The sequence below is a fragment of the Orbicella faveolata genome, unplaced genomic scaffold, assembly GCF_042242905.1.
Source record: "Orbicella faveolata isolate gen_17 unplaced genomic scaffold, um_ofav_v1 contig_12, whole genome shotgun sequence".
In the NCBI taxonomy this organism is placed as follows: domain Eukaryota; kingdom Metazoa; phylum Cnidaria; class Anthozoa; order Scleractinia; family Merulinidae; genus Orbicella; species Orbicella faveolata.
In genome coordinates, this window is record NW_028301539.1 from 19,715,355 (window position 1) to 19,727,971 (window position 12,617).

General features: G+C 40.6%; 1 protein-coding gene and 2 pseudogenes across 1 annotated transcript; all 3 read right to left on the minus strand.

The window, feature by feature from the left end:
* Positions 1 to 1,352: 1,352 nt before the first annotated feature.
* On the minus strand, positions 1,353 to 5,043 carry LOC149117035 (uncharacterized; annotated as a pseudogene).
* Positions 5,043 to 8,615, minus strand: LOC149117036 (uncharacterized). The gene is made up of 7 exons (XM_089282717.1): positions 8,544 to 8,615; positions 8,300 to 8,404; positions 8,081 to 8,155; positions 7,799 to 7,873; positions 7,170 to 7,256; positions 6,736 to 6,852; positions 5,043 to 5,800 (listed from the first exon to the last, which is right to left on the minus strand). Exons 2-7 carry the CDS (start codon positions 8,366 to 8,368, stop codon positions 5,054 to 5,056), a joined length of 1,170 nt encoding a protein of 389 aa, XP_089138843.1. The 5' UTR covers positions 8,369 to 8,404; positions 8,544 to 8,615; the 3' UTR covers positions 5,043 to 5,053.
* A 1,027-nt stretch (positions 8,616 to 9,642) lies between these two features.
* Positions 9,643 to 12,476, minus strand: LOC149117037 (uncharacterized; annotated as a pseudogene).
* Positions 12,477 to 12,617: the final 141 nt, after the last annotated feature.

Sequence of the window (12,617 nt, forward strand, 5' to 3'; positions counted from 1 at the left end):
AGGTAACATCTACAGGACAAGTGCTGGTTTGCTAGTTATCTTAGTTACATGGTTGCTATGGACATCACTTTTCAAAATTCCCTTTCCCTTCTCTGATCATAATGAAATTTTCCATGACCAAATGTGAAATGTCAGATTTAGTGGCTGTTTCGGACCTCAAATTACAGCCCTTTTTTACTCTGATGACTGTAACAGAGACTGGCTAGTTTTCATCAAATTGTTCTTCTTTGTTATGTAAAAATATCATGAAATTCACGGTGACACCAAATGTTTCTTCCAGACGATTAAATCAGGTCTGTTGACATTTTTAAATTTCCCGTGAATTTTCTTCACGTTGTTATTTTTCCCTTTATTCAGTTAAACTTTCCTGACTTTTCCCTTGAGGATTTTTTCACCTCTTTCTGTACTAAACAAAATTTCGTTTTCAGTATTGCAGTATGTTTGTTAAGTTTATTTCACTGAGTTTGTCGCCTCAATTAGAGTGCACAAGCACATGCTCCCCTGCCAGTGAAGCTTGATAGGGACAAAATAGAAGTCAACATTTTTCTGTTGCACGAACAACATACAGGTAACTACTGACAGTATATCACAAGAGATAACTTTAAATTGTGGCTTGAGATATTTGAGTTATTTTCATACTTTAAGCAACTTCTTAAAGGAAATTCAGGGTATGTGCACATAAACTGAATTCTTCAACTTGTTCCATATTCTATCATTTGAATAGTTTATTGTGTTAGATCAAAGACTATTTTGTTGCAGAAAATTAATTTGTAATTACCAGTATCTTTTGCTGATAATAAAGTTTCTTATTTGGATTACTTGTTTCCTTTGGAAAAAATTGTGGGCCAAATGCTTTCCGAAACGAGTATATGATATTGTTCAAAGGGGACCTTTTTGTCAATATGGCAGCCATTTTGATTTTGATTCAAATAGCTATTATCAGATGCTTAGGAGGCAAATACCTACTTATTAGCCCCCTGAGAATCCCATAATAGCTATTTTTAACAACTGATTTCACAATGGCACTGTATTGGCAATAAGCTCGAATGAACACCTTGACCCTAGAGTCAATTTGTAATGAGTATATGGTGTGATTTATAATGTCTGCCACAGTGTGCCTTTTACTTGTCTCCAACTGATTTTTTGGAAAGCTTGCTGTGCAACTAAATTGGGCAGGGTTATGTTTGGGTCTACATATATTCTCATGCAGGCTTTTCACAGCTTCCCCTTACCCTTTTTAAATTATCACTTTCCTTGTGCCACCCCCTATCACTTTACTTTTGCTACCCCGATAGTGTTTCCATTAACTGCCTCTGTGCTCCCTTCCACTAAAAACATGACCAACATGAAAATTTCTTGTCAGGTCAGACTTTATTGTCTTTGAATGTCAACTCACTGTTAAAAAATAATATACTTTCTTGCTATAGGTGATCTGAGTGATACTGGAATGTTACTTCAGTGGGAGTGTAGCTGAACAAGAGGAAATCCGACTGTTCAACACTAAAAGATATTAAAATGGACAGGATGGGTCTTAGAATAGCGAGTTTTGCTTGATTTCATTCTTTTTGCAACTGACATGTACAAACATCTTGTTATCCGAACCTTATTTTGACAACCAGACCCTTTTCTCCTGGACAAAAGGCTAAGGCCTACCAACTACTTTAAGCAATTAGATTATGAGCTAGAGATTTCTATCGCGTGCTGTGCCCTCGTCAACTATCACACATAGAAATCAAGAGCAAATAATCTAATTGGTTTAGTATAAATCTACTAGTCTAAGTTACCTTTATGTTTTATCTTTTGTCTATGCTTACCAAGAAAAATAACTCTCCATCCATTATTCACTTATCAATTTTTGGGGTGTATACAAAACGAGGATCGAAGATCGAAGACCGAAGACCGAAAAACGAAGAGCTCATATAATTTTAGGCCTTTCAAACTCAAGGCAGTTATAATCATTGATAATCAGGCTTAAGTACTTTATCGGACGCTATCACACGCGAAACCGACTAGGTCTTCGTGTTGTAGTTTAGGCCGGGTCAAACTACAAAACGAAGACCCTCACTCAAACGCTTTGTTGGACGCCAAAAGACGCGAAACCGACGGGGTCTTCGTTTTGTAGTTTAGGCCGGGTCAAACTACAAAACGAAGACCCTTGCTCAAATGCTTTGTTAGATGCCAAAAGACGTGAAACCGACTGGGTCTTCGTTTTGTAGTTTAGGCCGGGTCAAACTACAAAACGAAGACCCACGCTCAAACGCTCTTTAAGACGCCAAAAGACGCGAATCCGACTGGGTCTTCGTTTTGTAGTTTAGGCCGGGTCAAACTACAAAACGAAGACCCTCGCTCAAACAGTTTCCTTGAAGAAAGCGTGACGAATAATGAAATTAACGATTATTTTATTCTTATACTCCGATTCCCTATTGCCTTTTTTCAGTTGAATAACAGTATCAAAAATAATTTTTACAACAATTCAATCCAAGTATAGTCAATATTCATTGTATTTGAAACCCGAATGTCATTCCCTTTCCTTGTCCTGATATACAGGCGTATCCTTCCAAGTAGGGCATGGCCAAGAATTTTTTTTCCATAAAGGTTGTCAGATCAAAGCTCGAAGACTAGACCGAAAAATAGTATAGGTAGCCAAGAGCTGTGCTGCTGGAATAGCAAAGGGAAACTGACATGAGAAACGCATATACATGTATATATTTATGTTGAGCAGACAATGTGGATTAAACGAATGTCCCGCCCTCATTTTAAGTTAATAATTTCGAGAAAGTTGCCAATTTTGAGGATCCTGATCCGAAAGTGCTTACAGTCGAGGAAACTGTTTTAGAAATCTCGGCGTCTGTCTGTTCTTCTGCCAACTTAGATTACTTAAGACCCTGTTCTTCCGCCATAAACCATTGTGTTTGCGCTTAATTCAGTTTCTATGACAATGCGTACACTGAAAGCCAGCCAATCGAGATAAATTGTAGTAAATTTTCTCTAATACAAATACAAATGGTGCGTTTTCATCACGTTTTATAAAATGCGCGGGCTGTGACTGGTCAGTTCGAGTTCATTATTAAAGAAATAAAAAACGTATCCGAATGCATTATTGAGTTATTTAAGCACGTGGTGATTTTTAGAACACGACAGAAGTGCATAGAGAAGCACGAGGTGCAGCCAAGTGCTTCTAGCACTTCTCTCGTGTTCTTAAAAATCACCACGTGCTTATATAACTCAACAATGCATTCGGATACGTTTTTTATTTCTTTAATAATGAACTCGAACTGACCAGTCACAGCCCGCACATTTAATCGAACATTGTATAAAACATGCTGACACCGGAATGGGGCGACTGCAAGGCTTGCTCGTAAGTGTTCACATATCGAGGAAAGATTTAATCAAAGTTTAGCTCAAACTCGCTCGTGAGGTATGTTTTGTGAGACTCATGAAGACTGTCCTTGACGTCCCCAGAAATGTGGATGTACTCTTCGGAGAAGTAGGGAAACCGGGCCATTAGGCACTTCTTTGCGGCGTGGTAGTACCTGACGGTCTCACGGTTGGATGGCCTACAATTTGCCCAATCTCCATTGATGGGATACATCCATCGTTCTTTGTGGGAGAAGATGACGTCAAAGGGAATTGTCTTCTTTTTGTGGCAGAAGTCTAGATGACAGGATTTACACCTTTTTGCATCCTCCGACAGGAACATCAACACAAATGAATTTTCGTTGTGGTAAATCTCAGAGTACAAAGGGGTGTCAGCTACTTCTGTTGATACGCTCGTGCTTGTAGTTGGCTTGCCCCGCGCTGGTCGATAGGGATATTTGTTCTTGCCTCCCTTCTTCCCGGCTGTCTCTTTTCGGACGTCGTGTTCGGCAAGAGCCGTTCTACTACAAACCTTTGATTTCTTTCGGATGAAATCGAGGTGGGTGGCTAGAATTGACTTCAATGCAGCTACTGCCAGGGAATGCTTGCAGATGTTGTCGTGCTTGTACCGTCCACACACACATGTCGCATGATCACTGTAAACTGAAACCTGCAGTGTTCCGTTTTTAGATCCGGCACTTGCAACTTCAAATTGCAGAACTCCACCAGTTTGCATACTTGCTTTTCGCTGGATGGCACTGGGGTGGTATATTCATCACTGAGCCCAGCGATTGCAGAGTGAAGCTCTTCCATCTGGTGCGCATGGACAACCTCAAAAACATTTCGTGTAAACTGAATCTTGTTCAGCTGTGAAATACAGGGATTTTCTTTGAGGAACGTTTCCTTGGCAGACCTCATGACGTTATTCATTGATTCTGAATTGTTGGAATAACAGCGAGCGGGTTTGCTGTCATCTTCTACTACCATTCCAGCTTCCTTTCGGACATTCGCGACCATGTGAGAACCCATCATTTCAAAATGCTCGTCGAGAAAGGACCAAAACTTCGGTTTATACGCCTCATCCTCCCTCTTCAGAACCTCCCACTCTCGTCTCTCTATTTCCATCTTTGCCAAGTCCAAACGTTGACGCAAGTCTTCTTGATTATCAGCATCGAGTATGCCTTCCTCTTTCCCATGAACGCCAAAAACCCATTGCAGGAAGAATCGCTGTTCCTTTGTTTTGCGAATTCCCGTTGTTCTTAGCTTCTCCTTGCAGTTGGTCTCAAAGTGTTTAAAACAACGTAGGCTCCTTGCATTTTTCATTTCATCTTCAAAGGCTTTATAGAGATTCTCTTCTCCGTCAGTAATAAAACCTTTTGCCTTTGTTATCTCCTTGCATTTTGCTGCACACGTCGATGCAAGAGTCCTGTAGGCGGCATAGGTCTTCTTATGATGAATCATTGTGGGACCTAAAAACAGGGCTTTCATGCGTCCTCTTAGACTTCAAGAGTTGATTTTTGTACACAATGGGAGTAACTTCAAACTGCCCCATTTTGAATGTTGGGTCAACACAGAATGGGTAGGAAAGTATGCCTGATGTGGTGTACTTGGACAGATCGGAACACATGCTGGAAGTTCCTAGAACCCATAAATCTTCGGGATAGTCGGCGTGGTGCAGAATCAGGTCTTCCTTGTCTCAGGCATACTTCAAAAGATCTTCAACGTCATCCTGTGTGACAGTACTGCTCATCCTGGACTTTGCGTTGTAAATTTGCTGTTTCCCACGAGGCAGCTCCAACACAGAAGAAGCACCGAAAACTCCACCAGCCTTTTTCCTCAGGTCGCTGTAAACTCCTTGCGATCCTTTCTTCTTCACGTTATCTTTAATTGACCCAAGCATGCTCTTCTTAAGTGGATAGAACGGCCTTGGGTTTGAGGATCGGCTGTTACCATGCTTCTGCACCTCTACATCATCAACTCGTCCTTCAGCGTTGTCAACATGGTATTGTAAAAGACAAACATTGTTAACGATGTTTCCTTTCATGTCTTTCAATATAAATATTGAACGCACAAGAGATGGCGCAGCTTTGTTCCTCCTGGAATTCTGAACTAAATGATAGTTTTCCATGGAAGATAGCGGGGCTTTCTTCTTATGCAGTAATGACCACATACCATCATACCATTCTATTGTCCACACTGCACATCGTAGGACGCCGTCGTATACACCATTCATATCGGCTTTTATGTCTTCCCAGTTGTCAAACCATTTCAAATTGATCAGGAACGAAGCATTTTCTCTCACCTTCAAAGGTTGACAGGTACATTTTGCGCATGTGAGGCTGTGTTCGCTGATGATTTCTAAGGCTTGATCGACTGTGTATCTCTCAGGTCGTCCCTTCTCAAACAACGGTATCCTTTCGTCACCATTCCAACATTCCTTTGTCTGCAAATGTATAGAAGGACAATACATAGTCAAACAAAGTTACTGCCAGAAAGTGATTTACAAAATACGTCCTGTTTTTACTGTGCAGTATAAAGTCAAAATTGTATCTGTTTAAAGGTAATTCTTGCAGAACCCGGCTTATGTTTTTACCAACATAAAAATAAGAAAAACGTCCTTATTAATTAGTTTTCAAGGTTTCAAAAATCCTCTCCGCGTGAGTGTCTGCTTGCATACACTTGCAGTTTTTCCTAACAGGTTTGACGAAATGAATGAGGTTCACTTCATTCATTTATTTCTTAATCCGCAGTTCTGTTCATGTCTTCCATATATTCACTATGTCAATTTAATAAGAGCTCTGCCTAGGAGATACATTTTTTAATCCCCGACATAACCTCCGGACGCACAATGGAGGGGGGCTGGTGGATGCCACCCTTCTCGAGGTAGTTTTCAGTAGTTTTGAATAAGGAATTTCGCTTAATGAATGCGAAACATTGAGCAGCTGCTAATTAATCCCTTGCAGAAATTGTCAGCTATGTGTCCGCGATGTTTGACGTTCCCATGACAACTTGATAATTAGCAGCATGTCAAGGGAAAAAACAACATAATTCCACCTTGCACAAGTCTTCTGGCATTTTTTGATGTCTGTCATTTCCAGACTTTCTTAGAAAACAGTGCAAATCTAAGATTGCGTATCTAAGTGGGTTGGGGGGGGGAACCTAGGTATATATGACGTCACATCCACCACAAATGATGTCCTCTTGTAGAGTAAGCTGTTCAATAATAGAACGAAACTGCGGTACATCATTTCCCCCCACCACCATCCCCTACCGCCGTAGTGGTGGGAAATTGCTTATATGTCCGAGGGATAACACTTTCGAAATAACGAAATTGTAGTATATTAAATACAAAAAAGATCCCGATTGAATTTCGCCTACCTTATATAAGGTGCACGACAAGTCATCATTACTGCTATCAGAGTCACTGAGACCTGAAACTTGGGGTAACACCGGAACATCATCCGTGCACACAAGCACTTCATCGTTACATTGCTCCTAAGCACAAAGACAGTAAAAAATGTTCGAAGTTAGGACTATAGGCCAGTAATACCTTTTCCAACAAATAAAGTCAAATCTTAAATACATCGATATTTTCATTGCGAAAATCATATCAGCCTTTACGTGCTCACTAGGATAAACTTCTCTATTGGATAAACTGTGTGGATGACTCCTAAGCGACAACAGCTTGGTAAAATCAACTAGCAGTGTATACTCGTTCAAATTTCATTCCTTGTTTTTCTTGTATTTTACGTTACAGATTTCATGTCTATTGTTCTACTTAACAAATACTCCTAATACGCTAACTGTTGTACCTCATTTCTTTGCGAACACGTTTGCTCCTCTGTTTCACTGCCATTATTCATATCAGTACAATCGCCAGTGTCATTGTGTTTTTTTGGCTGAAAAAGAAAACATTAATAAAGTACGGGAATATCTAGCTTATAACTGTACAGAAACACGGACAACAGGCGCAAAGGCTGAAGGACATTCCTGAGGTTAACCCATAAACTTCTATCCTCTTTCAGGAGTATTTTTTTTATATTTCAGGATGGGCTTCGTACATATAGATGGGAATCGATGTGTCATAAATGTTTGTATTCATGAGCATAAAATGAGACAACATGATCTTATCACTCCGTCGATAAATGACCATCAGAAGTCTTACTCTATATTCCAATGAAAAATAAGGGCTATATAATCAGGAATGACAACCCTTGAAATAATATCCGGGAGAGACAATTATGTGGGGCTTTCGTTCGTCTTTTTTTGGGGGGGGGGCGTGGGGCAGACGGTATGTTTTAATAATTTTACAGCCATACTCGATTAAACAAGCATGCAGGCGCTATACAACGGACATTGCACTATGCGCATAGTCAATTCCGCGACCCATCTGATGTCAAAGTTGATGAATACTCAAGACGATCTTAGTGTTTAAACGTACCTTTTCGCCGCGTCCAGTTTTCTGATGGTGCTTTTTTACGCTCTCTTCATCCGTACGGGGACGCTGTTCAGTTTGCTGGAAATAAGGGAAGAAATGCTTTGATGAAAAGTAATGTGGGGCGTAGGGCGGACGGTGTTTTTTAATAATTTTACGGCCATACTCGATTAAACAAGCCTACAGGCGCTATACAACGACCATTGCACTATGTGCATAGTTAATTCCGCAAACCATCTGATGTCAAAGTTGATGAATACTCAAGACGATCTTAGTGTTTAAACGTACCTTTTCTCCGCGTGCAGTTTTCTGACGGTACTTTTTTATGCTCTCTTCATCCGTACGGGGACGCTGTTTGGTTTGCTGGAAAGAAGGGAAGAAATGTCACTAAGAAGAAATGTCACTAAGATCTCCATTGGTATTTGGTACCGTGGAGATCTTTCGCATCAACGTTTATTTATTGCTCTACTAAACAGTAACCCAGATATTCAGGATGTTTAGTCGTACCTTTGCTTTGTCTAGTAGTCCTGCATTTCTTTCCTTTTCTCCGTGTGTTTTGCTTTGCTCTGCATTCATGCGAGAACTGTCACCAATGCCTTTTTGGTTCTTTCGCTGAAATGAAGGCCAAAAAGTTAAGGAGGGCGAGCCTAGAACTTGGAAGCCTTACACCAATGAATGACTTTATCATATGTTGCTATACTAAATACATTTCTTCCTGCTTATATTCTAAAACTTAAGCATTACTCCTTACCCTTCTATCCTGGTTATGTGCAGTAGGGTACACTTCTTCAGCAACTGGTTCAGAAAAACTTTACAAATGAAGTATAAATTAGAAGTTTGTCAGACCAACGCCCATATTATGAAATTGACCACGTTGAGTCTCCCCTATAAAGCCAAGCCTCAAGGAGGAGTCTCTTGTGGTAATCCCTCACCCTGTCGACAATGGTGGCGTGATGGAAATCCATGTAAGGTATCACGCCAATAACAAAAGCGAGGCAAATTTGCGTCCAAACGAAAGCGAGGCAAATGCAGAACACACAAAATCTCGATTTTTCTTAGCTACACAAGATTAAGGTTGCCTTCTCCTGTCGTTGAACGCAATAATTTAACGTCATTTGCAAGAGACAAAAGCACATAAGGGATTGAAACGTGTAACGCGCGCTCACAGTGTTGGAATATTCAGTTTTGCCAAATACCATATTTGGAAACACGAAGAGTTTGTATACGAATACTTTTTTTACAATTACTGAGCGATTTCTCGCCCGCTAATTGGCTAATTTTTATTGTCAATAAGAGTACAGACGGATGAAATTTGAAAGCTGACGAAATCAGCGAAAGTTTTATCAAACATATCAGCACTGATTCAGCGCTGCAATCTTGATAAGGCGAGAATCATACCACAAATTTGCATCATAATATTGTCAGTTTGTTGTAGATCCACTCGCCTAGCGGCTCGTGGTTCTTCACACGCAACAACATTTTCGGTTTCGCGGTAAGTTACTTGAATTTCCACCTGAACGCTGTAAATTAACCGAAAAAAGAGAACTCATTAAGTGTATCCAAGATAAGTTTTCTAGACTATTGAATGGCAACGAAACAGAAGAATTTAATCGAATTTAACTTTATACAACCAAGCTTATTCAAAAACAAGACTAAGCAAGATTGCGCCATTAAGCGCGACCTAGCGTGCGCTGTGAATTTAAAAAAAAATTGAATTTTTTTTTCCTGATACTCCAAATATGGTACTATAAATGGCAACAAATGTGTAAACGCTTTGTACAATACGAATTATAGGGAGTTACACATTTCAACCCTTATGGGTTTCTGCAAGAGATTAATAATGAGTACACTTACTTTGCATCCAGTGTAACGACTGCTAATGATTGAGCTGTGGTTGGATTCACTCCGCTGTGGTAAAGTCTCTGCCAAAGCCACACACAGATAGACATCCAAACCTCAGGGGTGTTTTCATTCCCTCTAAGAACGAGGCCATTTCCATTTCCGAAGGGGGGCGCAACTGGATGCGTGTCGATGACAAAGGGTTTGCCGTTATGACAACCAATGGTCAGTACAAATGGATCACTTGCATAAATTGCAACGAAGCGCTCAGTACCAAGAACACAAAGTTTCGTGAAAAGGTTTTCTCTTCCTTCATAAGTAAATACCCCGTCTGCATAGGGCAGTTTCTCGGAGAATTCCAACGGGCATTTGATAATCTGCTGTTGCTTAAGAATTTCATATGCTTCTAGGGCATCGTAGGTTTTTCCCAGGTCGCGGTGCTCATTTATTCTCTCTGGTAAAGACAAAATGGTCAACTCCACGGCTTTTGGTAAATTTTCAAAAAATTCCTCCGTTTCTGATTGATATAAGATGCTTTCTGCAATACCAATCGAGAGGAAAGCACACGCATTTGTCGCATCATTCACTGGCATTATCTCCGACTGTAAGGACTCTACATCTCCTTCGAGTTTGCCGGCTAACCTTTGATCAAACTCTTCAAGAGCAGTTGCCTGGCTAACCCTTAGGTTAACAACCTGCATGTCCGTCGAGAATCTATCTTGTCTCCTTGCTAAAATCTGGGCTGCCTCTTGCAGGGGCAATCTTTCCTTTCGGGCAAAATTAGTGCAACCCCTGTAAACTTTCTCTAACTCGCACCAAACTGTAGCACGATCAATGGCATATTTTTCGTCTTGTAATGGAAGCTTTTGTTTCTGTAAAAGAGAGACGATGAATTCTTTCAACTTTTCTTGACTGCTTACACCTCCTTCAGATCGCACTTCCATGATGTAGGGGGTTTTAAGGCTGGGGTTAAGCATCGAAAAAATTATCATGCCTAGGGCCCAAATGTCTGCCAGCATGAGATCGGCAATGGACGCACTCGGTATGATGTTCTCTTTCACCAGAAGCTCTGGTGCCATATAAACCACTGTCCCCCGATCAATGGTGGTGGTCTTAGTTGAAAGGACTGCCTGGGTTTGAATGAAGAGAGATCTACTTTCACCAAAATCAGTGAGCTTCAGGCAATAGGCCTTGCTTGATAAATCTGCTGGAATTCTTCTGTATCCACAGACAACGAGCTGTAATGTTGATTACTTACTAAAATGTTCGCCGTTTTTAGGTCTCTGTGGGCTATCCCTTTGCCGTGAAGGTAAGCTAGGCCATCGATTATCTCCGTAGCTGCATGATTAACAACTTCATGAAATCCGGCGCAGTTGTGCTCATTTATCTTTAAAAGGAAATCAGAGAGTGCGCTAACACGTACCTCTGGACCGAAGAGTTTAAAGTCAAAATACACGTACTCCAGCATTATGGCTGGCGGCTGATGGTAAACTGACATGAATTTAACAACATTGCGATGATTTAGGCCATTCAATAGAGCCACTTCTTTTGAGAAGATTTTCTTTTCTTCTGAATCCAGGGCATTCAACATTTTTTTGATAATTACCGTCTCTGATGTGTCCTTTCCTGGCGCGTGGTAATCGGTAGTATAAACATCGCCAAATGATCCATGGCCAACACGATCTTTAAGAAGCAATTTGTTGCAGTCAAACCGCGGTATCCCGTCATTATGAGGTTCAGGATCCCTTCTCAGAAGTTGAGGAAGATTAAACTTCCGAAAATTCGCCATCGTTGTTCAATGCTAGGTCATATTTTAAAAAGTGGCAGCCTACGATCAAGCGTTCTTTGTTATCGCCGCCGGAAGAATGAAAAGATCGACTAATGAAAAGTCCTCAAATTGGACTTTTTAATGGAGGTGTGATTTCCGCTGGGGAGCAAGTTTTTGTTAGCTTTAAATACATCTCGAGAGATTTTTTCTTTAAAATACCCAAAGATAAACCAAAAATTTATAGCAAGGGTTGTTTAAAGACGCAAGTTCAAACCCGATTTTTTGGACTGACACATCTTCGAACTTTCTCGAAATCTGTGTTTTAACAAATCTTTACACGTGATTGGAAACAGACACAACGGAACTCCAGGCGTCAAAACTCATATGATTTAAGGTTCGTGTTTAAAATAAATTATTTGGACACCTTTACATCTCTATACCTTTTCTACGAGACGTTAAGTGTCCAAATTGAGCAGATAAAAAGAACGGCTAAGTAGTTTTTCGAGTTTCAGATGTGAATAAATTACCGCACCAATAGCCAGGCTACCTCGCCAAAAAAGAACATAGCTTTATCTGATGGCATCGCAATTGAAAGGTACCTTATAAGGAGGCGACAAACGAGTCGTCAAAAATATATATCCCTGACATGTACCAGGCATTTTTTCCTTCCAATGGTAACTAAGATGACTCAAAGCCACTTTTGGGCCGTCACACATCACGCAAAGATCCTTTCCCGCGCCCTGATTACGGCTGCTCAATATTTTTTTCCATCTTAACAAATGTGCATGATATTTTATTTAAACTAGAAGCATATGATCGATATTTTTTTGGGATTTGCACAACCCCCCCCCCCCCATCAAAAATCTAATGGTCCACCCCTAACAGAAAACGTCTGATCGTGTGAGATCGAAATTTGGAAAAGAGTTTTGGGGTCTTAAAGAGCATTTGAGCGAGGGTCTTCGTTTTGTAGTTTGACCCGGCCTAAACTAAAAAACGAAGACCCAGTCGGTTTCGCGTCTTTTGGCGTCTTAAAGAGCGTTTGAGCGAGGGTCTTCGTTTTGTAGTTTGACCCGGCCTAAACTACAAAACGAAGACCCCGTTGGTTTCGCGTGTGATAGCGTCCGATAAAGTACTTAAGCCTGATTATCGATGATTATAACTGCCTCGAGTTTGAAAGGCCTAAAATTATATGAGCTCTTCGTTTTTCGGTCTTCGGTC

Bases quoted from the DNA above. Each gene is read 5' to 3' on its own strand.
- LOC149117036 (XM_089282717.1), bottom strand. From the start codon at position 8,368: ATGAATGCAGAGCAAAGCAAAACACACGGAGAAAAGGAAAGAAATGCA. The intron at 7,874-8,080 runs GTACGTTTAAAC...CCTTATTTCCAG, and splicing joins AAACTGCACGCGGAGAAAAG to CAAACTGAACAGCGTCCCCG. The intron at 5,801-6,735 runs GTAGGCGAAATT...ATACATTTGCAG, and splicing joins TGTCGTGCACCTTATATAAG to ACAAAGGAATGTTGGAATGG.